This window comes from Rattus norvegicus, chromosome 16 (genome assembly GCF_021556685.1).
Source record: "Rattus norvegicus strain SHRSP/BbbUtx chromosome 16, alternate assembly SHRSP_T2T, whole genome shotgun sequence".
NCBI lineage: Eukaryota > Metazoa > Chordata > Mammalia > Rodentia > Muridae > Rattus > Rattus norvegicus.
Window position 1 is genome coordinate 41,047,688 of NC_141549.1, and position 27,223 is coordinate 41,074,910.

Sequence of the window (27,223 nt, forward strand, 5' to 3'; positions counted from 1 at the left end):
CCCACGAGTTTTTCACGCCATCTAGTGACAATTCCAACTTACTACAAGGCTTGCTTGTCAGACCCTGACCTCTGCAGATACATTTTTCAATTTTCCTCTGGAAAGAGTTCAAATAGAGCTTTCTTAGAGAAGAAAAAAAAGAAAAGAAAAGAAAAGAAAAGAAAAGAAAAGAAAAGAGAAGAAAAGAAAAGAGAAGAAAAGAAAAGAGAAGAAAAGACAAGAAGAGAAGAGAAGAGAAGAGAAAAGAAAATATATAGTACATTTATTACTATTTCCTTTGAATAAAACTATAAAGCACTTTACTGTGTATATACTAATTACTATGTGCATATTTATCAGTTGTGTACTATTACATCACATATTATTACAAAAGCGTTTCATGAAACGCGCTTCTGGCACTTTGTTTTATCTTAGTGTTAATCAGTGATATTCATTTACCACAAAGGAAACTTGAAAGCTTCAGGGATTCTCGATACATTTAAAGGTCCTTCCTCCTGATGTGACACACACAGCATATTCAGTTAAAATGCCAAATGCTGAATCTCATAAAAAAGTCTAAGGTAAGGAGGCAGCCAGCTAGTCGCCATTGTCTCTGACTATTTTAACATTACCCAGACAGTCTAAGGGATGAGTTTTCACATCCAAACACATGGGAATAAGAACGTTTTTATTGCATCTGAGGTGACATGCATAAATAACATGCTTGGTCCATTGCAAGTTTTCAACAAACACAGATGCTAGCTCGTATTCAAGGATATGCCCACTTTATTTTTGTTTATTTAATAAACATGCATCCAGAAAATAATACAATAATTTATCTGATCTAGGCACTAAAGACTTACATTGCCTACATTAAAAATGAAGTGCTCATAGAACGTAAGCCACTCATACTTACAGCTTTCGAGTTGCATTATGCATGTTTGAACATCCATTGGGAAATTCTTGAGATCCATTGGACAAGAGAGTGTTAATGTCAGCCTGAAAGGATGAGAGGAATCCTTTTAAAGGTAATTTACACTGACACATGCTTCTTCGACTGTGTAGAGAAAATAATTCCTGTGTTGATAGAAACTAAAACTGTGCAAATGAAAATTTCTCCAGGCTAAGAATGTTATTTATTCTGAAATAAGTATATATTTATAAATAAATATATTTATTTCAGTGGGAGAGATTTTGAAGTATCATCACACCTATAAATATTCTGCAACATGTATTTATTTATTCATTTACTTTCTTACAGTAGGGATACCTAAAAGGGGCATTTCTTTATGAAAGTGATCCTAAGAAGATAAATATGAATGTGTATTCTGTACAATTAGCAAATATCGAAAGATATATTTCACTTAGAATCATATTACTGTCATTTAAGAGGACAGTGTGTATAGGAAAGTGAAGTTCTAAGTATGGAAAGGCAGAATGTAGAGAAATACTCCTGTATGACAGTTCTGAGAATTAGTACAGCTCTCACTGGAAAATTGTTGGCGAATAGAGAGAGGCACTAAACACAGGATATCTGAAGAACTTGAGTGTTTGCTAATAGAGCAAGCAATGGCTCCTACTCTGGCTAGAGCAATCTACAAGATCCCATCAGAGTCAGGAAATGGTTCTCTAGGATCTAATAATAGTATCCTAATAACTTTATTCCAATAATAGTAGTATCCTAATAAGTTTTCTCTTCCACTACCTTTGTTGGGTAATGGGCTAGAGGAGTGGTAGAACCCTTATTAAAAGTAGGTTGTAAAAAATTTATGGTTACATAATGTACATGTACATATGCAAAATGTAATGAAATATATATAAACATTACTGATATACATTATATATGTATATATCTGTATCTATATCTTTTATTTTTACCAAGACTTTGTATTTATAAAAGTGAGAGAGGTAGAAGGTGGTCCAGATCCATGGTCAATATTCTTTTCTGAGAAACCCTACTCAGCCACTTTTATTAAATTATTTCATTACTGTAACCTATTGCAATAGTGAGCTTGCTAGTGGTTAGTTTACCTGAACTTGTGACCAGAGGCATATTACTCTAACTTCCCTAAATAACAGTGTTCTCATGTCTAAACTGAAGATGGCAATGATACCTACTGGAGAGTTGAGGGAAAGAATCATAGATCATTGTGTGGAATTCCCTTAGAATATTATACTTGTTACATAGGAGACACTGAATGGTTATTAAATTTTAATGACTCTTAGCTCTCTGCATTCCCTTTCTCAAAATTCTAATGTGTGGGCACAGAGATGAATTAATTAAATCTCATGTGAGAACTACTTATATATACTTTAACATAAAATGACTAGCGATCTAACTACATTCTTTAAGATGTAATTTTTATGTAAAGCACAGACATAAAGTTACAAGGATATATATAGTATTCAGCAAATATCTTGCTGACATAGGTCCAATTAGCAGAGTTTGGGAGACATAGACACAATAGACTGCTGGATCTTTAAGGGTTCTGGAAGGATCATTGGGTAATTCATTCAACTCCTCGAGGATCAAGGTAATTCATTCCTTAGCACACTAACATAATTAGAAAGCTCCATACACAAAAGCAGTGTTTTTTTTCTATCTCAGCTAGGTTAAGTGATACTAAGTAATAGCATGCCTTTTCAATATTCTCTCTTCAAAATTCAATTTTAAAACTATCTGGACACAATGTTCCCTGCCTTGTGAAAGAGTTTATCAGCAGAGAATAGACAGGCACATTCTGAAACTCACAGGCATTCATTCTCCAAATACCCAAGACTTTTGCCAGCCGTTTTCTACACTGACTTGCAGAATACTCTGACCTTTTCGAGAGAAGTGAAAACTGTCCTCAGAATCTTTTCCTTACTCTCACAGTGCACGTGTAGTCAAATTCATATCCTGACTATTTCTTTGCTTAAAATGAAAGCTGCTGTACAATCCCAACAACATCAAGTTCAAAGGAATTATTTGGCAAAGCAAAACAGTTTGCAAAAACCTGTTGCAAATAATTCCAATAAAAACCAATTTATTTACTTTGTTTTATTTAATGTAAAACATAATTGATTAAATGAAACACTTATTGGCCAACAAGTGTCTACTGGTTGTAATACAGAGGATTTGTTTATCCAGATATTACATGCAAATTAAAGATGTGTTCTGACCACATCAAAGGTAAACCAAGCAAGGAAGCAATGACTCATATTCTGTTTTGGAGATGAATGACTACTTGTTTAAGGAGGACACCAAGTTCTCTTTCTGAGACAAGATACGTAAACAGGATATAGCACTTCTTCCTCCTCCTATGAAGCCTTGGCTTAGTGAAACAGTGATGGTTTCCAAAAGGTTGACTCATCTTTGAGAATCATTGGCCTCGTTAAAATTTAATTATTACCCATTTTTAAAATAGCATTGCTTATAACGATATTTTCTGTCCCAATGTGTATTTGAAATTAAACATGTTTTCTGATTCCATCACAGCTTTTTGAATCAAAAGAAGTATCCTTATGTTTCTATTGATGTATCAAATTTTTGGTGTAACATAAATGTATTTTTGTACTCAAATACATATTACAATATTGTCCAATATTTTATAATTTGATAGCATAAAGACAATACCTCTTCTTCAACAATCTAAGGAGTTTTGAAAGAGTTTCTTTAATATTACACTAACATATTTATGCCACCTTTTATAACTATTTCATTTATTTATTTTTTCCTAAAAAACAAATAAATCTTTTTAATTGTTTTGTATACTTGCACTACAAAATCCAAATCTATTTAGACATTTCAATAATTTCTTTAAAATGACTATTTTATTTATTTGTATTTCAAATGTCCTCTTTCTTTGTTCCCCCATCCTCTTCTCATTCTGCTCTAAGAGGGTGTTACCCCAGCCACCAACCCACTCCCATCTCACCACTCTAGCATCCTCCTGCACTGTGGCTTCAAGCCTCCACAGGACCAAGCTCATTCCCTCTCACTGAGGCCAGACAAAGCAGTCCTATGATACATATATAGCAGACCAGCTCATGTAAGCTCTTTGCTTGGTGGCTTAGTCCCTGAGAGCTCTGAGGGATCTAATTAGTTGATATTGTTGTTCTTCCTATGAGGTTGCAATCCACTTCAGCTCCTTCAGTTCTTTCCCTAATTTTTACATTGATGTCCCTGGGCTCAGTCCAAGGTTGGCTGTAAGTTTCTGCATCTGTTTCAGTCAGGTGCTGGCAGAGACTCTCAGAGGACAGCCATGCCAATATCTTGCCTACAAGCACATCTTGATATCAGGAATAGCGTCCAGGTTTGGTGTCTGTACCTGGGATGAATCCCAAGGTAGGAAGGTCTCTGGATGGCCTTTCCTTCAGTCTCTGCTCCATTTTTTGTCCCAGTATTTTCTTTAGACAGGAACAAATTTGGGTTAAAAATTTTGAGATGGGTGGATGGGCCCATCCCTCAACTGGGGGCCATGTCTATCTATTGGAGGTGGTCTCTTCAGGTTTTATCTCACCACTGTTGGGCATTTCAGCTAATGTCATTGCTATTGGGTCCTGGGAGCCTTCCCCATCTCTGGCATTCTAGACTTTCTAGTGGTTCCTCGAGTTCCCCATCCCTCCGTGCTATTTATTTCTATTCATTCTCCTAGCCTTCTGGGCTTCTCTCCTGTTTTTCCCCATACCTAATCCTGTCTCTTTATCCTCCTCTTCCCTATCCCACTCAAGTACCTCCCTCCCTCTCTCCCTCCCTTCCTCCCTCCCTCCCTCCCTTTCTCCCTCTCTTCCACCCTTCTTCTCTCTACCTCCCATGATTATGATTATTTTGTCCCCCATTCTAACTGGGATTGAAGCAACCACACTTGGACCTTCCTTCTTGTTAAGCTTCATATGGTCTGTGAGTTGTTTCATGGGTATTCTGAACTTTTTGGCTAATATCCACTAATCATTGAATACATACCATACATGGCCTTTTGGGTCTGGGTTACCTCACTCAGGATGATATTTTCTAGTTCTATCCACTTGCCCCAAAATTTGTGATGCCCTAGTTTTTAATAGCTGAGCAGTATTCCATTGGGTAATTGCACTGCATGTTCTGTATCTTCTATTGAGGAACATCTGGATTGTCTCCAGCTTCTGGCTATTATAGCTATGAACATAATGGAGCACGTGTCCTTGCAATACAGTGTAGCATATTTTCAATATATGCCCAAGAATGGTATAACGGTGTCGTTAGTTAGAACTATTTCCAATTTTCTGAGGAAGTACCAGATAGATTTCCAAAGTGATTATACCAGCTTACAATCCCACCAGCAATGGCGGAATGTTCCTCTTTTTCTTTCTTTTTAAAGTTTTTTTTTAAATTTTATTGGATATTTTTTATTTACATTTTAAATCTTATCCCCTTTCCCGGTTGGTTTCCCCTCAAAAACCTGCTATCCCATCCTTCCTCCCCCTGCTTCTGTGAGGGTGCTCTCTCAACCACCCACCCACTCCCTTCTACCTCCTCGCCCTGCCATTTCCTTACACTGGGGCATCAAGTCTTAACAGGACCAAGGGCCTCTCCTCCCATTGATGCCCAGCAAGGCCATCCTTAGCTACAGATGGAGCCATAGGTCCATCTCGGCGTACTCTTGGAATGGTCATTTAGTCCCTGGGAGCTCTAGGGGGTCTGATTGATATTTTTGTTCTTCTTATGGGGTTTCAAATCCCTTCAGCTATTTCAGTCCTTTTTATAACTCCTCCTTTGTGGAAACCATTCTCAGTCCAAAGGTTGGCTGCCAGCATCTGCCTCTGTATTTGTCAGGCTCTAGCAGAGCCTCTTAGGAGGCAGCAATATCAGGCCCCTGACAGCATGCACTTCTTGGAATCCTCAATACTGTCTGTTTTTGCAATATATATATGTGTGTGTGAGATGGATCCCCAGGTGAGTCCGTCTCTGAATAGCCTTTTCTTCAGTCTCTGCTCCATACTTTGTCTTCATGCTCACCAGCATCTGATGTTGCCTGAGTTTTTTATCTTAACCATTCTGGTTAGTGTAAGGTAGAATCTGAGGGTAGTTTTGATTTGAATTTCCCTGATGACTAAGGATGTTGAACATTTCTTTAAGTGCTTCTCTGCCATTCGAGATTCCTCTGTGAGAATTCTCTGTTTCTTCTGTACCCCATTTTTAAATTGTGTTATCTAGTTTTCTAGAGTCTAACTTCTTTGTATATTTTAGATACTAGCCCTGTATTGTATGTAGGGTTAGTAAAGACTTTTTCCCAATCTGTTGGTTGCCATTTTGGCCTATTTACAGTGTCCTTGCCTTATGGAAAAGTTTCAGTTTCAGAAATCCCATTTGTAAATTGTTAATCTTAGATCCTGAGCCATTGGTGTTCTGTTCAGGAAAATTTCCCTTGTGCTGATGTGTTCAAGGTTTTCTTACTTTCTCTTCTGTTAGATTCAGTGTATCTGGTTTTATGTGGAGGTTCTTGATCCACTTAGATTTGAGCTTTGTGCAAGGAATTAAAAATGGATGAATTTTCATTCGTTTGCATGTGCACTGCCAGTTGAAGCAGCACCATTTGTTGAAGATGTTGTCTTTTTTCCTACTGTATGATTTTTGCTTGTCAAAGATCAAGTGTCCATAGGTGTGTGGTTTTATTTCTAGGTCTTCAATTCTATTTCATTGATTTACCTGTCTGTGTCTGAACCAATATCATGGTTTTCTTTCTTTCTTTCTTTTTTTCCCCTTTCTTCACTATTGCTTCTCAGTAGTATAGGTTGAAGTCACGGATGGTGAAATCCCCCAGAGGTTCTTTTACTATTGAGAATTATTTCCACTACCCAAGGTCTTTTATCATTCCATATGAAGCAAAGAATTGCTCTCCATGTCTGTGAAGAATTGTTTTGGAATTTTGAGGGAATTGCATTGAATCTGTAGATTGTTTTGTTAAAATGACCATTTTTTCAAAGTTAATTCTACTGATCCATGAGCAGGGGAAATCTTTCTATCTTCTGAGGTCTTTTTCGACTTCTTTCTTCAGGGTTTCGAAGTTTTTGTCAAACAGATCTTTCACTTGCATGGTTAGAATTACACCAACATATTTTACATTATTTGTGACTATTCTGAATGGTGTTGTTTACCTAATTTCTTTCTCAGCCCATTTATCTATTGTATAGAGGAAAGCTACTGATTTCTTTGAGTTAAAATTATATCAAGCTACATTGTTGAAGTTGTTTTTCAGTTTTAGGTTTCTCTGGTAGAATTTTTGGTTGCCTATGCATACTATCATATAATTGACAAATGGTGATATCTTGACTTCTTTCTTTCCAATTTGTATTACTTTGACCTCCTTTTGTCTAATTGTTCTCTAGAATTAGAATTGCTTGTATTACATTGAATAAATAAGGAGAAAGTGAGCACCCTTAGCTTGACCCTGATTTTAGTGGGTTTTCTTCAAGTTTCCATTTAATTTGATGTTGGCTGTCAGTTTTCTGTATATTGCTTTTATCATGTATGTGCCTTGAATTCCTGACCTCTCCAAAACTTTTAACATAAAGAGGTGTTGTATTTTGTCCAAAGCTTTTTCAACATCTAATGAGATGATCATGTATTTTTTTCTTCGAATCTGTTTACATAGTGGATTATGTTACTGCATTTTTGTAATTTTTGTATATTGAACCAATCCTGCATCGCTGCCATGAATCATGGGAAATGGTGGTTTTGATGTGTTCTTGTATTCATTTTGAAAGAATTTCATTGAGGAACTTTGCATCAATATTCATAAGAGAAATTGGTCGTATGTTCTCTTTCTTTGCTGGGTTTTTGTGTGGTTTAGGTATAGAGTAACTGTGGCTTCATAGAACATATTGTTCCTTCTGTTTCTCTTTTGTGGAAGAGTTTGAAGAGTTTGTGGAGTATTGGTATTAACTCTTCTTTAAAGTTCTGGTACAGAATTCTGCACTAAACCCATTTGTGCATGTTTTTTCTTTCTTTTTTTTTCTTTTTGTGTTTTGTTTTGTTTTATTTGGTTTTTGGTTGGGACTTTTTTTTTACATTTTATTTATTTTTTATTAACTTGAGTATTTCTTATATACATTTCGAGTGTTATTCCCTTTCCCGGTATCCGGGCAAACATCCCCCTCCCCCCTCCCCCCTCCCCCCTCCCCTTCCTTATGGGTGTTCCCCTCCCAACCCTCCCCCCATTGCCGCCCTCCCCCCCCAGTCTAGTTCACTGGGGGTTCAGTCTTAGCAGGACCCAGGGCTTCCCCTTCCACTGGTGCTCTTACTAGGATATTCATTGCTACCTATGAGGTCAGAGTCCAGGGTCAGTCCATGTATAGTCTTTAGGTAGTGTCTTAGTCCCTGGAAGCTCTGGTTGCTTGGCATTGTTGTACATATGGGGTCTCAAGCCCCTTCAAGCTCTTCCAGTTCTTTCTCTGATTCCTTCAACAGGGGTCCTATTCTCAGTTCAGTGGTTTGCTGCTGGCATTCGCCTCTGTATTTGCTGTATTCTGGCTGTGTCTCTCAGGAGCGATCTACATCCGGCTCCTGTGTCTGCACTTCTTTGCTTCATCCATCTTGTCTAATTGGGTGGCTGTATATGTATGGGCCACATGTGGGGCAGGCTCTGAATGGGTGTTCCTTCTGTCTCTGTTTTAATCTTTGCCTCTCTCTTCCCTGCCAAGGGTATTCTTGTTCCCCTTTTAAAGAAGGAGTGAAGCATTCACATTTTGATCATCCGTCTTGAGTTTCATTTGTTCTAGGCATCTAGGGTAGTTCAAGCATTTGGGCTAATAGCCACTTATCAATGAGTGCATACCATGTATGTCTTTCTGTGATTGGGTTAGCTCACTCAGGATGATATTTTCCAGTTCCAACCATTTGCCTACGAATTTCATAAAGCCGTTGTTTTTGATAGCTGAGTAATATTCCATTGTGTAGATGTACCACATTTTCTGTATCCATTCCTCTGTTGAAGGGCATCTGGGTTCTTTCCAGCTTCTGGCTATTATAAATAAGGCTGCAATGAACATAGTGGAGCACGTGTCTTTTTTATATGTTGGGGCGTCTTCAGGCAGTTCAATGTCCAATTTTCTGAGGATCCTCCAGACTGATTTCCAGAATAGTTTTACCAGTCTGCAATCCCACCAACAATGGAGGAGTGTTCCCCTTTCTCCACAACCTCGCCAGCATCTGCTGTCCCCTGAGTTTTTGATCTTAGCCATTCTCACTGGTGTGAGGTGAAATCTCAGGGTTGTTTTGATTTGCATTTCCCTTATGACTAAAGATGTTGAACATTTCTTTAGGTGTTTCTCAGCCATTCAGCATTCCTCAGCTGTGAATTCTTTGTTTAGCTCTGAACCCCATTTTTTTAATAGGGTTATTTGTTTCCCTGCGGTCTAACTTCTTGAGTTCTTTGTATATTTTGGATATAAGGCCTCTATCTGTTGTAGGATTGGTAAAGATCTTTTCCCAATCTGTTGGTTGCCGTTTTGTCCTAACCACAGTGGTTGGGACATTTTTAATGATTGCTTCTATTTCCTTAGGGGTTGTGGGACTGTTTAGACAGTATACCTGATCTTAATTTAACTTTGGTACATGGTATCTGTCTAAAAAAAAAATCATCCTTTTCATCAAGACTTTTCAGTCTTTTTGAATATAGCCTTGTATTGTAAGACCTGATATTTCTTTTTGCAAATTTTACATAGCTCAAATAAAAATTGAAACCATAATCACTGATTTGAGAGTAATACTTTTGAATTAAATGTTTTTGTCATTCGATTTTAAAGGGAAGCTTCTGCAGTATCAGACACAATGTAGTTTGTATGCTATTACAGTAGACAATACTTAATTTTTACCTAGCTCTGATGTGCTTCTCTAATTTCTGAGGAGGATATCGTCACTCCTGATTATATATTGCAAGACTTAGTTTTACGTAGGACCTTCTGAAAGTGTTCAGTATTGATTGGTGAACTTGGTCAAAGACCTTACTTATGTTTCTTCATCACGTTTTATGTTTTGGAGTGATAAAAGTAAACTCTCTAGTGCCTATTATATACCTAACACCCTGCTAAGCATTTCACATTCATTATTTTTAGCCTGATTTAGTTAATATTATTGTTTTCATATACAGAAGAGAAATGGGGTTTTTTTTTTAAACAGAGAAGAGCCTTATCTTAAACCACAGCTAGTAATCATAACAATAAAAACGAGGGCTAGAAAGTGTATTCAGTCTTACTGGGCCTCTTGTTCTCTCCATTTCTCTTGCTGAGCATACTAAGATTACGAGCCCTGCCAGCGTTTTACCTGTATCGTGTCTAAGGATTAAACACTCTGCAAACATTGTGACATGGAATTATATTGTTCACTTGGAAAAAGGGAAGGCTTGTTTGAAGTTTGCTCTAAAAATAGTGTGTTCTCCAAGCTCTGTCTTCCAGAGTCACCTACAACTGGCTGTACATTTTTATTCATCTAAAGACATTGCATTGGTCCAGGGAGATTTGGGGAGATGCGATAAGTATTCTTGCTGCTTGCTTTCCTGTAATAATAAATCTCATTATTTCCGACTCAGGAATTTTGTGTTTTCAGCAACCATAAAACAGGGAAAGGTTGATTTTAATAGCAGGATAAAAATAAAATTTGAGACTTAATCTTGAGGCAAATGTCTGACTTCAAACCCTTCATCCAAAAAGCAATTTACTTAAATGTTTTTTAGTTTAATCCACATATATAATCATAAAATAAAACAAAAAACAAAAACTATAGTCCCACTAAGGCTGAAGAGTTAGGTCAGTGATTAAAACCACTTGCTACTCTTTCAAAGTCTCTGTGTTTGATTCCAGAATCTACATGGTACCTTGTAGCTATTCATAACTCTAGACATCTGACACATTCTTCTACTTTTGCAGGCCACTGGCACAATGTGATGCATATATATATATATATATTTATATGCATTTATATATATAATACATTTAAAAATATATTTTTTAAATGCACATCATTTTTCCACCCATTCCTTTCTCAGTTCTATTTCTTCAATGTTAGACTTTTTTCAGCCATTTCTATATTATTTATATTAATATATAATATGTTATTATAAAATTAATAGTTGAAATTGTTTAATGTCTTACAAAGGATATACAAGTCTTTTTTAAAATCTTATAATCTATGCATACTTAACTAACCACCAATCTACAGACTTACTTGTCGATAGACAAATATCCCACAATTATGTTAGGAGTCTGTAATTAATGTTGTGTTAAGGTTGGTAAATTGCATAATTACTGTTCTTGCATAGTGTTTTCATTTTTTCTTGATATTAATAAATGTCTTACATTAACCATCTTCATAGATTTATATTCTTACTGCTGTTACTCTGTCTCCCTGCTACTAAAATGTTTTTAGTGGACGGCAGGGTATCTGTCTGTGCCATTTCAATGAAAATTCTTCCTTTTTGTCTGCTCTGCCTTTCAACTCAGATTTAGATTTCTGTACTGATACCCAGGTTCTACATCCTCTGTCAGTTGTCTGCTTGTGTGTGTGTGTGTGTGTTTGTGTATGTGGTCGTGTGCATATGTGTGTGTGTGGTATGCAAAGATATGTGAGTGTACGTGGTATGTAAACATGTGTGAGTTTATGTATGTGGTACATGTGTGTGATGCGTATTTACGTGTTTGGTTTGTGTTTTTGCATGTGTGTGTGTGTATGTGTGTGTGTGCGTGCATGAATGTGTGTATGTATATGTATGTATGGCATGTGTATATGTGATGTGTGTATGTGTATAAATGCATGTATCTTTGGTATGTGTGAGTATGTTTGCATGTGTGGTATGTGTATGTGTCTGTGGATTTGGTGTGTATAAATGTATGTTGTATGTGTATGGATGTATGGATATAGTGTGTATGTATGTGAATAGATATGTGTATGTGTGTAACTTTGGTATGAGTGTGTATGTTTGTGAGCATGGTGTGTGGTGTGCATCTTTTTTATGTGTGTATGTGTTTCTATATGTGGTCTCTCTCTCTTTCTCTCTCTCTCTCTCTATCTCTTTCTCCGTGTGTGTGTGTGTGTGTGTGTGTGTGTGTGTGTGTGTGTGTGACACTTTGATTCTACTTACTTGGAAGTTTCCTTTATTTTACATATTTTTCCTCACTGCTTGCTATTACAAAGTATCAATGCCTCTATTATTTTATTTTTGAAAGTATCATTTTATACATGGTTAATGGGAAGAAAATCATCATTGATTGTAGAGCCTGGGTGAGGAAATCAGGATGGGGAGATTCACTGATGTTCCTAAAAGTCTACGTCCATACTTCTTGCCTTCTCTTCTTTTTTCATTTTTGTTCTTTGCTATCCTGCATTTTCTAAAGTCTGTTTTGCCTATAATTCCTTTAAGTTAGATGTTAATTATTTCATGCCTTCTGTTGTTCTCCCACTTTGTCTCATGTTCTGCTGTTTCTGTCTAAGTTTTCACACTCATTTCCCAGCTTCTTAGACACTGCTCTCAGCACTTGTCTGTTGTTGATTTAATGTCTGTTCATTTAGGCTTCCTGTGTCCCAGTGCCATTGCTCTGTTTTATTCAGCTCAATGAATGGCTTCAGTGAGACTTAACAGGGAATACGGATGATTGCTCAAGTTCACTTGGTTGAAGTTTCCAGAACCTTCTGCCTTCGTTAAACAATTGGTGAAGCCAGATCTCACATGAAACACCACAGATGCTCCATTTGAAAACTGAACAAGATTTGTTTTCTTGTACTTATTTTTTATTAACAAAGAAACTGATGATTTGAAGATTTCAAAGTCCTGTAAGATATCCAAAATCAACTCCAAAAATTATTTTTCATTTGATCATTTGATCCAGGATACAGGAAAGGCTGTTAACCAAAAGGACTTCTGTTTTATCTAAATTCAAACTGAAAGATAAAAGATGCATTTCTGAATCATTCCATAAACTTTTCTCTAAATGTTAGAAGAAATACAGCCTATCTATAAGAAATACCATTTACACAAGAGATACATTCAGCATCTTCCTCTATTTTCAAACAAAACATTCCAACATTTACAGCGGATACAATAACAATGTCTTGATAATTATACTGAAGTTCTCTTTTAAATAAATGTTGATACTTTTAGCATGATGAATTTCAACTGGAGAAATTGTTTCGGTCTAAAAATCATGTAATCTTCTTAATAAATACATCTGTTTTATTGGATAAATCTTCAGAATGGAAAGACCTTATGATTTTAAGCTTTCAAGGTATTATATGGTTACCAAAAGGTTCTTCCTGACAAAACATGCTCCAGTTTATTGATGTGGGAATGTGATGTGAGAGCTTAGCTTTTACTTTTTAAATCACATTGTTAACTTTCAACGTATTTATGGGAGGAGGGTCCCATGCATATCATGTGCACATGTGAAAGCCAGACTACAAGAAGAAGACAGTTGGTCCTTTTCTCTTAGTATTGAGTCATGAACCAAATTCATGTCTTCAGGCATTGTAGAATGTGCCTCAACACACTGAGCTATCTTGCTAGCTCCCACACATAGTTCTTTATGTTGACATTTTCCAACTCCAATAAAATTTACATGTAAACAAACACATATAACCATAGTGTATATATTTCACACTCAGATGCACACACACAGAGGCACACTAACTTCCATAAAATTCATATGTAAATAAGTACACATAATCATAGTGGATATATTTAATACTCAGATGCACACACAAAGATACACACATGCACACACACACACACAGATTCCTACACACATGCCATATTTCAGTTCTGTTAAATGAAATAATCTGCACATTTTAAATTTGCAAAGAATGATGTTTCCATTGCACCCAGTGAGGTATGTGTGTGTGTGTGTGTGTGTGTGTGTGTGTGTGTAATTTCAGTTAATTAATTAATTAATTTGTGCATGTGCATATACACACATGCAAATGGACAGCCCATAGCACATGTGTGAAGGAAAGCTTGCATGCAGTAGTCCGTTATCTTTTTCTACATTGGGGTTTAAACTCAGACTCCTAGGGTTGGCATCAAGCATCTTTCCCTATTGAACCATATCCCCAGCTCTGGTGCTTCTTCATCTTTTACTTTTTTTAAAATTTAACCTTTATCACAAAAGTGTTATATAGACGAGTTAACACTTTTATCAGGAAAATGTTAATTGACAAAGGTACATTTTTGACATTCTGGTTTTTGCAAGCACTGTCCGATGAAACCGTATTAGCAAATAAGAGTTTTAAACTAGTTGGAAGGAATTAAACTTGTTAAATGTATAACCTATGATGGATTTATTGAAAATCACCATGAGTCTACAATCCAGAGAATTCAGGTATGACAGGAGTAAATTAATGGAATCTGTCACATACTATATGAATTTGTTTTTTGAGTAATCCATAGCTCAGTGTTTAAAATTCAAATAACATAAAGTTACTTAGGGTAAGATTGATAGTTCTTTATTAAATTCTACCACTCATTTTTATAGCTGATTATTTTACTCAATTATGTGTTTCCTTCCAAAGTCCTTACAAAGAGATCTACACATAGTCACACATTATTTAACATGGGGTTAAATTTTAAGAAAGGCACTCTGGATAGATCATTGTGTAAATACTATAGAATGCATTTCAATAAGCCTATTAATATATGGCATATCTAATTGAAATCTAGTATGTGTAATACATGTAACTGTGCTTCAACACAACTGGCAGTGCTGTGGACTGGTAAGCCCATATTTATCTTAAACAAGTGATTAGTCTATTGTATAATAATCTTACAATGGTTAAATGCCACTAGAATAAGCAAAATCACAATCATAACTCTCACTAATTTGTTTTTAATTATTTAACTTTTGCATTTTTGCATATATGTGTGCATGTGAGTATATAAGTAATTGTGAGTTTAGTTTTGTGGAGGGTAAAGTACTAGTTGTTTGTTTTCCTAAGGCCTCAGATAACATTCTCCTTTACTTTATCCTTCCTTTTCTTCCTTCATCTTCTTTTGGCCTACAACTCATTAAGTAGGCTAGGCTGACTGACTAGTAAGCCCTGGACCAGTCTGTTTACCTCCCAGCACTAATATATTGATACATACATAAATACATAAATATAAATGTAAATATTACATATATTACTGATATATATACATCTACGTAATTACATAATTTATATCCTTTTCCTTCATCTAAAGTCTCCCATATATATTTATGTATTTTCAGTTTGCTCTCTTTTAAATGTATAACTTTTTCAAAAGGGTCTACTCCATGCCCTGAAAGTATATATATTATATGTATGTAACAATACTTACACATATATAATTATTTTAAATTAATATAAGTATAAAATGTTTTCCTGGTCTAGTGCTCATGAAAGCTAGATGAAGTTGTTGGACCTACTGGAATTGAAGTTGCAGATGACTGTGAGCCACCATGTTGGTGTTGGGAATCAAATCAAGGTCATTTGGAGGAGCAGCAAACTCTCTTAACTACTGAGCTATATCTCTGACTATTTACTCATGTCCTTATTGATAATACTTTGTTGTTGTTGCCACAAGAGGTACCTTTGTGTGCAAATTTAATGCATACAAACTATGTAAGTAATTTGGAGTCTTAGAAATAAAATTACAAAATTAAGGTACATATGAATCACATCACATCTAAACAAATCATTTTACCAACATATATCCACTGAATTAACACTAAATATCATCAGCATTACTAATTTCTGTTCGTTACAAAAACAAGAACCTGATATATGTTGAGACTCGCCATTGACATGTTAAAGTGTATTTTCTGTACATATCTCATTTGTTATTTATATTATCTTTCTGCATCAGTTATAACTTTAGTTCGTTGTTGATATAATTTAATAAACTCAGAATAAGAAGGAAGAAAACTATGTATTTGCTTTTTTATTTTTTTTATTTTTCTGTTTAGTTTGTATTTTTAAATTCCATTTTTGTAGAGGAATTTTAATGCAGCAATTGACAGCTCTAGAAAGGGATCATATCTAAAGACCTTCTTAGATCTATGTGGTCTGCCTGGAATACAGACATGTGTTTAATCCCAGGAGACAGAGGCAAGTAGGTCAAACTGGTATAGATCAAGTTTTAGGGAAAGAAAAGTTTAGTTCCATGTGTGATGGTTCATGCCTTTAATCCCAGCACTCTGGAGATAGAAGCATGCCGATCTCTGAGCTCTAATCAGTTAGTTCAGTTGCATCAGTGCTTTGAGAGGGAGTACAGTGTAGTGTAGTTTTTGGCAGTTCAGTTCCTGGAGTTTGAGGCAGTTTTTACTAGGTAGTTTTACAGATACAGGTCCAGAGAGAACAAGCTAGACACAGGTGAAGACACAGTGAGTCAGAGAATGAGTAGGAGTCAGAAAATTAGAACATATCTAAAGAGTTGGTTTGATGCCAAGCAGAGCAATTCAATCAGAAACTAAGAGAAGCCAGTTTGAATCAGTCAGCTTGGAGAGTGGTTTGGGCCAGCACAACTGATTTGAACCAGCCAGTCATAGTTCAGAAAGAACTAGAAAGGAAGAGCTTATTCAGCATTAAGCATCTGAGACAACAATTTCATTAGCCAAATAAAAGATATATTTAAACCTTGTTCCTTCTTTTACTATTTATTTCTGATAGAAAACTTTTTTACTAGACTCTAAGAATAAATTTACTTCAAATAAATTCCTACAGCTTCTTTCATCAATGCAAACTTCCCTTTCACTTTACTTTTTGAAGGATACTATTTTTCGATGTTATACTTTTTTGTTGACCCTTTACATTTTTTATTTAAGTCAAGCACATAATTTGCTTATTGAGAAATTTTTACCATGGTTAAAGCTCATTTAATATTTAATGTCCATGCCATATTAATGCTTGACATTAATTTTCCTTTTCTTCCTCTATGTGACTTTTCTGGTATTTTATATAATACTTGAATTTTGACTAAAGTATAGGCATAGATCTATTAACACTACCATATCAGAACAAAAGGGAAGGTTGCTATTTGATTACTTCCAATAGAAGTAGAAGTCAAGCTTTTTCTAGCCAATATGATATTGACCTGTGAGTGAATAGTCTTAGTTACCCCCACTGACACCATGGATAGAGTGGCCTTATTACCAAATAGTGGTGTGCCCACTCATCTTGAGTTTCAGTTAAATTCATCTGATACTACATAAGCACAGAGGAAGGATTGGTTTTAGATGGAGGAAGGTAGCTCTATATTGGAATCTTTGAAAATGCTTTAGTCTGGGATGGTGATCACAATCTGGGCCATTAAATGTTGACCTAACTCTTTTTTTTTCTTTCTGACCCTGACTCTACTTACAAAATAAGATAATTCATTGTAACCCTTCAAGATTGGAAGCCTAGGTTCACCTCCTGAGCCTGTTGGTTTCAAGATGGCCTGAAGCAGTGTCACATTTTGTTGTTCTCATTTTTGTTCACTGTATGGCTGGACTGCTGAAAGGGGTTAAGTTTTTTCTCTTGCTAGAGTGTTGTTTTCCTAGCTACACTAGCTAGAGAAAATAAGCTTTTTATTTTGTCAGCACCTATTGGTGCTTCTGTGTTGATAGTTTCTTCAGTTCTAAGTCTGGGATATATAACTTTAAAAATAAAAAAAATCAGGAATTGTAAATGTTGCACGGTCCTTAGACTTCAGAGTTCATGGTGAGCTTATCTGCTTCATCCATCTCGAATGTGTTTTTTACTTTATTATATGCGTTGTGTCCAGTGCTTTCATTTGTATTTAGTAAAATAGGAAAATATTTTTCTGACACAATTTCACAGTGCTTAAATTCTTGCTTTTCTGATTATTTATTTTGACAAATTTCTAATATATTTTAGAACTCTTTTGTCCAGGAAGGGCTCACCATGTAGCTATTCTTCTATATAGGAAAAGTCTTAATTAGAGAACAATCAGCACTTTATTTACATCATGAGACTCAGAGAAATTCAGAAGACTCACAGGTATTTAGAAATCTGTAGAAATTGCCAGTTGATAGTAGGCACTTTAAAATAATGTATTAAAAGAAACAACAGGCACATGAAATAGGAAAATATGAATAGCCATCAGAGTACAATAGGATATAGTTATGAGAAGTAAATATAGAACAAAACACTTTTGGAAAACCCCTTGGCAGAAAAGTTTTTAAAATAACTATGGCATAAGATTAAATTCATTTTCTGTATTTATTCTACAACTTGGTAAAAATTGAAACACCTTTAACATTATAAAGATAAGATGAAGATCCAAGACTTCTATTCTTTATGAAAAAATAATTAACAAGAACAAACTGAGAATGAGAGTTAATTTTATTCTTAAAGCCTAAACATGTCTAATTTTCCTTATATCTGAAAACACGCTCCTGTTAATACAACTATTTCAACAACAAGCACGCTAGTTTCAGCATAGCATTTTTCTCATGAGAAAGATGGCATGAATACTGCCCCTGACATTTTGTTTATCACAGCCAAGAAAATAAATGTAGAACACTTTTGAAACAATAACTCATATGTTTTAGAAGTCATTTTAAATGTGAAGCTGTTAAGTATATTCCTGTAAATACCACTTTTCCCTTTTTGCTCAACCTGTACCTATTTGATATCTACTGACATACGAAAGTTGAATAAATTTTAGAGCCTCGATATGCTTCCCAGATGTCTTTCAATTGCCATCGTGAATGCCGCCAACTTGCTTGTTTTAGCAATCATTACTGACATGTTAAGATGGACTTTTGGAATTCCCATCGTCACTGTTGATTAAGACTGCTGTTGATTAGATAAATTTGGAATATCATATACTACCACAACTCAAGGCAAACAATGATAAGTTACCCCCAAAATTTCAAAACTACATAGCTATAAAGAAAGCAAAGAAAAGCCAAACCTACAATACCTTATGTTACTAAAATTGACCATTTAAGTCTGTGCTTACCTTATTGAATAAAGAACATTTCCATTTTTGAAAATTCTTAGCAGCTTGTTATCGGTGGTGACTTCGTGGAAGTTAGCCCCCTTCTCATTAGCAAAGAACAAGTCAGGTTTCCATATGGAGTCCAACATGGATGGGTCGAGGTCTAATGAATCATCAGGGTATTCACTGTATGCAAGGCGAGGATCATTCCACTTCTGACGAAGGAAAATGTTTACTCTGTAATCCTGAGTGAGAGAGAGAGACAGAGGGAGGGGAAAGAGAGGGAGAAAGGGAAAGAAGGAGAGAGGGAGGAAGGGAGGGAGGGAGGAAGGGAGGAAGGGAGGGAGGGAGAGATAAATAAGTTTTAAGAAGTATAATGTCACTATAGCTTGACCACTTACAATATGGAGCACTATGGAACATGTAAATGATGGAAAAACTACAGATGCAGGAATGCTTTGTTGTTTCAACTGTGTCTTTTATGCCCACAAGCTTTCCAAAAAAAGAACATATAAAAGGACCTTTTATCACATCTTTTTCTTCTTGTCAAATGTTACTTTCCTGGTTTGTCATAGTAAAATATTAAATAGTAGTTACACATTTGAAGCCAAATGTTTTCTCCATTACACTTATTTTTAGAATCATGTCTGACAGGGTTAAAAGTAATTTTTGAAAGCTTTCTATGCTAGAAAATAGCCATGATCAACAATGCCAACCAACCAGAGCTTCCAGGGACTAAAGCATTACCCAAAGACTATACATGGACTGATCCATGGTTTCAACTGCATATGTAGCAGAGGATGGCCTTGTTGGGCACCAGTGGAAGGAGAAGCCCCTGGTCCTGCCAAGGCTGGACACCCCCCCCAGTGTAGGAGAATGTCCAGGGTGATGGTGGTAAGGCGGGATGGATGGGGTGCACCCTTATGAGGGAGGGGAGGGGAAAGGGGACTTGTGGACAGGAAAGTGGGAAAGGGAATAACATTTGAATTGTAAATAAAGAAATATATCCAATAATAAAAGAGAAAATAGCCATGAATATGTTTTTCTATAATTTAGTACACAATTTTAATTTTGCTTTTTAAGATAAAGTCTCACTATGCCATCTTGGTAAGTAGGCCTCAAACACATTATGTAGACCAAGGTGGTTCAGAACTCATAAAGATTCTGTCTCTGTATCACAAGTCCTGGAATTAAATATGTGTGCACCCATATATGGCATTATATACCTATTTACTATTTAATATTGTTTAATATTAAACTCTTTTAAAATATGACAAGTCCTCTAAGATACTTTATTGAGGAAAAAAAACAAAGATGATCTGTGAGTACTAAAAGAATAATAATGGCTAATCCTAGAAATTACTTCATTATGACAGTGACATTTTCCAACTATACATTTTAAAGATTATTTTAAGGAAGAGTCAATGTTTTCAACATAAGTTTAGCTTAGTGTGGGCGTGCATAGTTGCATGCATGTGTGCCTGTGTGTGTGGTGGGGGTTGTGTATACAAAGTATATAAAATATAATTCAACATTTTCTTTGTTTTTTTTGTCTTTTTAAGCCAGAGTCTCAGGTTGGCCTCCCACTTACTATGTAGTTCAGGATAATCTTGAGCTGCTAATCCTTGTATCTCCAATTCCCATGTGAAAAAAATTATAGGTATACAGGACAAGGCCACATCTTGTGAACTTTTTCATTATTAGTTTTCTCCTTACATTTTTGCAAAGGTTAAATCTATAGACCTGATTAAATGTGATTTTAGTATGTTTGAAGAAAGTTTCAGTTATCCAGAAAATGTTGGCAATATTCAGAGAATACAAAAGCCTGCCCATTTTCTTATTTCTTTAATATCTAATAAGCAAGCTATAAAAGGGTCTTCCAATCTCTCGGACATTGTCTTTTAGGCAAATTACATCCAGCCTTTGCTTTGAATACTGAAAATACATATGTCCTTCTGGTCAGGATTTGGTGCTAATACTAATAAGTTAGTTAGTCTCTAACTTCAACTAAACTTACATACCAGATGTTCCCCCCTCTGCCTGCTAAGTGTTCCCTGTATCTTCCTCTGCCTTTTCTTGTGGTTGTACTTTATCATCTCAAAAAAGAATATAAGCACTACTAAATGTGTGACACATAGCAATATAAATCCTTTAAGGATTTTATAAATTTTTTGGAACATATTAACCCCAACTCTTAAATCTCCAAGATCCATCATCCCTCCCTTTGCACGAAATTTTGTGTCCTCTTTTTATTATTATTATTAATTTTAACATGGAAACTGTTCTAATTAATTTTATTTTTTTTACCCAGGGATAAGAGCATACTCTGCTACCTATAGCTTTTGTACACACACACTTTATTTTTTTAAAGTTATATAATTTATGCACCTATATTGAGTGTATACATACTTCTGTGTGTGTCTGTCTGTGTGTGTGAGTGTGTGTGTGCTTGTGTATACAGAGGCCGGTAGAGGGTAGCAGGTATATATTCTGTCACTTTTCATGTTTTTCACTTGAGAACCAATGTGGAGGAAGATACTTCTGTCTTTTTATTTATCCCATAAATTCCAATTTGTGCTGTCCATATATTCTTGAGTGTATGGTCTTCCACTGGCACATTTCCAAATACCATGAGCTACTTACACTTTTAAAAACTCCTTCCAGCAGCTATCAATTGTAGGTAACTTCTCAGCTAGGGATGGGAATTTGGGTGCATATTCCCTCTCCATCATGATATTTGTTCAACCTTGGGATTACATAGATTTTATGCATAATGTCAAGTTAATTTTCATTATGCATATGTGTGCATATATTTGTATTACTTTTAAGATGCTTCTAATAGTAGAATTCTGATTGTAATTAGAAAGGGTATGTGACTTGAATAAAAGGTAAAAAAAATCATAGACATTTTGAAAAATGATCCAGATTTCCTGTTTTTAAGGGTCCTAGGCAAAGTTGCTTGCAGAGTTAACAAGTAAACAGAAAATCATTATTTGTCAATGAAATTATAATTAATAACTCTCCAATATTCAACTAATTAATTTTCTAGAGTCTTTGAAATTTGAAGCACTTCATAGTATAAGTGTGCATCACAAAGCAAGAACAAACACTAATATTCAGTTGTGATATAATTGCCTCTAGCACTTTCTCTGTAATATCCCCATGTTGCCTGCACCATCTGCTCCAGGAGCATCCATAGGGAAGCTGATTGTCTGGGACCACTGATTCTGAAATAATGGCCCATTGGAAAAGCCTTATTCATTCTTCAGTTACTAAACCAATAGGGAAGAAAACCATTTTATAATAACTATTTGGAATCTTTAAAAGGTTATTCCAAAATACCCTGTGAGTTTCTCATCATTATCCATATGTTTATTCTCTTTGAGAAGGTCAGAATCATTCATAAATTACCAAAAACTATAAAGGAATAGTTTTGTACCAATTCTAAAATCAGATAATATAAGAAGTATTAGTTAGATCATAAAATATATTAAATGGATGGAGATATGTAATTTTTTTTTTGGTTCTTTTTTTTTTTTTTCGGAGCTGGGGACCGAACCCAGGGCCTTGCGCTTCCTAGGCAAGCGCTCTACCACTGAGCTAAATCCCCAACCCCGAGATATGTAATTTTTATCATTCAGTAACTTCTTTGTGTAAGAGTTAGAGTCACAGATCAAGAACACCAGTTATTCCTTACGCTGGTGTGTCAGAATTGTTGAAAAGGAAAAAACATTTTTGTGAGCATGCTGACAAAATTTAGAGGTTTATTTCAATATATTGAGTTCATTCTGTTAATTTCAGTCTTGGTTTTTCAGAGGAACACTGGCACACATCCAGTATTTCTGGTAGCTACTGGTTATCAGTGAGAAGTAATAGTACCTGTTGCTGTTTGGTTGAAAGGTATATTACATTACATCAATCCACATGTCCCCACCATCTTCTACCACACACATCCACTTTCATTCTTGTTCAATTCTTTTTATTTGCACACCATGTGTCTAATTGTCTTCCTTCTTTACATTATTCTGGAAAACAGGCTGCAAACATTCTCACAGCCAATTATGACAATAGACTGGTGGGTAGGAATAAAAACAACTTCACTCACTATGCTTCTACCCACTGTTTAATATTATGTTATTCCAAATAGCGAAACAAAGCAACAATCCTTATTTAGGCATCCTAGATATAGAAATCTTGCCACTACTGATATTTTCTATATTGGGCCCAAATCTTCACTTGGATGTCTGATCACTACAACTTAAGAACAAGTTATTATACTTAGCTATATTATATCTTGATGGGAATCATAATTTGCATGTTACAAAGAACACAACCACTGCTGCATGCCATTCATTTGCAATATATATTTAGTATTATGTGAGCCTGATCTGCTTGCCAATTTGGGACTTCCATTAAACAAGTACCTTTCCCCATCAGAAAATGTAACTTAAATAGTAAAAGGCACTTGGTACTTTACAAATGGATAGGGCCATCACTAAACATATTTTTGAAGACCTTCCAACCAATGTATTTTCTGAAATATCTTTTGTAAGCTATGATATATGCAATAATTGTTTAAAATATAGTTAGATGAACACAGTGTTAACCATTAGTGGCATTTACTACTTTGATAATATTGTATAGTAATAATAACTATTCAGTTCCAGATTATTTTTGTCACCCAGGAGGGAAATTATTACCCATTGTGCAGTCTTTATTCTCTGCTTTCAACCATTGATAATCAGTACTCTGATTTCAAAATTTGCAGACTCAGGCGCACTGGGAACTTTGGTTCATCTGAATGATACAATATGTGACTCTTTGCATGTAGCTTCCTTCACTTTGTACAATATTTACAAGATCTGTAAGTTTAAGTAAACAGAGATCATGCTTAATTTAGTAAGAATTAAAGTAACTTATTGGGAGAATTCTATCTGAAGTTGAAAAACTTTTCCAAAGATATTAACGTTTTAATAATTGAAAGATATTTATATGTAAATTTTATATATGATATCACAATGTTCATGAACATACATGTTTACTACATATGTATGAGTGCATAGACTGTATATATAACCCATCATAAACTACAATCATCATAAAAGATGAGAACCATCTGATGAAATGTACTTATATCAAACATGAGTTTACCTGCTTTAGAAGATAAACTTCAAATACTATACTGAATAGATAGGGAAACACTGGGCAGCCTTATCATGTTTCCAATTTTAGTGGGATTGCTTCAGGTTTCTCCACTTAATTTGATGGTGGCTATAGACTTGCTGTATATTGATTTTATTATGTTCCATTATGTGTCTTGAACCCCTGATTTCTTCAAGTCCTGGATCTTTTCAAGTGTTACATTTTACAAGGTGTTTGCAGCATGTAATGAGATTATCATGGGATTTTTTTTCTTTGAGTTGGTTTATATGGTGCATTACATTGATGGATTTTCATATATTGAACCATCCCTGCTTACTTGGGATGAAGCTTACTTGATCATGGTGGATGATGTTTTTGATGTGTTTCTGGTTTGAATTTGTGAGATTTTTATTGAGTATTTTTGTGTTGATGATGTTCATAAGCACAATTGTTCTGAAGTTCTCTATCTCTGTAGAGTCTTTGTGTGGTTTATATATCAGGGTAACTGTGGCCGCAAGGAATGAATTAGGTAGTGTTACTTTTGTTTCTATATTGTGGAATAGTTTGAGGACTGTTGGCATTAGCTCTTTAAAAGTTTCGTAGAATTCTACACTAAAACCGTCTGATCCTGGGCTTTTTTCTTGTTGTTGCTGTTTGTTTTTGCTTTTGTTTGGGAGATTTATGATGATTGCTTCTATTTCCTCGGGGGTTATGGGAATGATGTGATAGCTTACCTGATTTTGATTTAACTTTGGTAAGTGGTATATGTCTATAAAATCATCCATTTTGTTTAGATTTTCCAATTTTGAGGAGTATATGCTCCTGAGTAAGGTAACCCTGACCAAAAGGGACATACATGGTATATACTCACTGATAAGAGGATATTAACCATAAAGGACAAAATACCCATGATACATTCCATAGACCCAAAGAAATTAAACAAGAGAGAAGGCCCAAGCAAGGATGTTGAATCACACTCAGAAGGGAGAACAATAGTCTTAGAAGGCAGAGCAAGGGAGGGAATTGGAGGGAAGTAGGAAAGGAAATGGGGTAGGCGTGAGGAGAACCAAGAGAGAGAGATGGAAAGGGTTAGGAGAATGAAGGAAATCCTGCAGCTGCAGTGGTCCAGAAGTGGGTAGAATTTTTAAAAAGTTCCAGAGACCTGAGATGGGGGAGACTCCCAGGAGTCAATGTGGATGACCTTAGCCAAGAGGCCTGAAAGTGGAGATATGAAACCTGAAAAGGCCACCCCCTATAGCCAGGCAGAACTCCCCAATAGAGGAATAAGGACACCAACCCATACACAAAACTTTCAACCCAAAATTTGTTCTGTCTAATAGAAATTCAGGGGAAAAGGTAGAAAAGATTTAAGGAATGGCCACCCAATAATTGGCCCAACTTGAAACCCATTCGGTGGGCAAGCACCAATTTCTGAAATTAATTTTTTATTGGATTTTTTAAATTTATATTTCAAATGTTTCCCCTTTCCAGGATTCCTGTATTCAATCTCCCCTCCCCCTTCTTCTATGAGGGTGTTCCCCCACCCGTCCACCCACCCCTTCCCACCTCCCTGCCCTGACATTCTCCTACAATAGGGAGTCAAGCCTTGGCAGAACCAAGGGCTTCTCCTCCCATTGGTGCCCAACAAGGCCATCCTCTGCTACATATGAGCTGGAGCCATAGTTTTGTTTATGTGTACTCTTTCGATGATGGTTTTGTCCCTTGGAATTTTGGTTGGTTATTGTTTTTATGGGGTTGCAAACCCCTTCAGAACCTTTAATCTATTCTCTAACTTCTCCAGTGGAGAACCCATTCTCAGTTCAGTGGTTGGCTGGGAGCATCCAACTCTGTATTTGTCATGCTCTGGCAGAGCCTCTCAGGAGACAGCTATATCAGCATACATTTCTTAGCATCAGCCATATTGCCTGGGTTTAGTGCCTGTATTTATTTGGGCTGGATCCCCAGGTAGGGCAGTCTCTGGATGGCCTTTCCTTCAGTTTCTGCTCCAAATTTTGTCTCCATATCTCCTCCTATGAATATTTTTGTTTCCCCTTCTAAGAAGGACTGAATCATCTGCACTTTGGTCGTCATCCTTCTTCTGCTTCATGTAGTCTGTGGATTGTATTTTAGGTAACTTGAGCTTTTGGACTAATATCCACTTATCAGTGAGTGTATACCATATGTGTTTTTTTGTGTTTGGGTTACCTCACTCAGGATATTTTCTAGTTCCATCCATTTGCCTATGAATTTCATGAAGTCATTGTTTTTAATAGTTGAGTAGTACTCCATTTTGTAGGTGTACCACATTTTCTGTATCCATTCTCCCGTTGAGGGACATCAGGTTCTTTCCAGCTTCTGGCTATTATAAGTAAGGCTTCTATGAACATAGAGGAGCATGTGTCCTTGTTCTATGTTGGAGCGTCTTTTGGGTATACGCCCAGGAGTGGTATAACTAACTCCTCAGCTAGTACTATGTCCAATTTTCTGAGGAATATCCAGACTGATTTCCAGAGAGGTTGTTCCAGTCTGCAATCCCACCAACAATGGAGGAGTGTTCCTCTTTCTTTACATCCTCACCAGCATCTGTTGACGCCTGAGTTTTTGATCTTAGCCATTTTGACTTGTGTGAGGTGGAATCTCAGGGTTATTTTGATTTGCATTTCCCTGATGACTAAGGATGTTGAACATTTCTTTAGGTGCTTCTCAGTCATTAGATATTCCTCAGTTGAGAATTCTTTGTTTAGTTCATACCTCATTTTAATAGGGTTATTTGATTCTCTGGAGTTATTAGTGATACCCTCTTACGCTTGTAGACAGGAGCCTAGCATGACTTTCCTCTGAGAGGCTTTTTTCAGCGGCTTATTGAAACAGATGCAGATACCCACAGCCAAATTGTAGATGGATGTTGGGGTTCTTACAGAAGAGTCAGGGGAAGGATTGAAGGCCTTGAAGGAGATGGGAACCCCACAGGGTGACCAACAGAGTCAGCTAACTTGGACTTCTGAGAGCTCCCAAAAACTGAGCTATCAACTAAAGAACACACTGGAATAAGGCCCAGGGGCATATACAGCAGATATGCACCTCAATCTCTATGTTCATCCTCTAACAACTGGAATTGAGGTTCCTTCTAAAACTATGGCCTGACTGTGATATCTGTTCCCCAACAATGCTGCTTTGTCTGGCCTCAGTGGGAAAGA

General features: G+C 36.0%; 2 protein-coding genes across 1 annotated transcript in view; one reads left to right on the forward strand and one right to left on the reverse strand.

Annotated features, from left to right (window-relative positions):
- Positions 1–27,223, forward strand: part of Erich1 (glutamate-rich 1) — a gene marked incomplete at its 5' end in the record, with an annotated part of 52,793,804 nt that overhangs the window by 10,177,128 nt on the left and 42,589,453 nt on the right.
- Positions 1–27,223, reverse strand: part of Glra3 (glycine receptor, alpha 3) — a 648,639-nt gene that overhangs the window by 538,965 nt on the left and 82,451 nt on the right. The window contains exons 4-5 of the mRNA NM_053724.5: positions 18,906–19,129; positions 896–978 (exon numbers count right to left, since the gene is read on the reverse strand). Coding sequence (NP_446176.4) covers positions 896–978; positions 18,906–19,129 — 307 coding nt within the window. The remainder of the gene's footprint in view (positions 1–895; positions 979–18,905; positions 19,130–27,223) is intronic.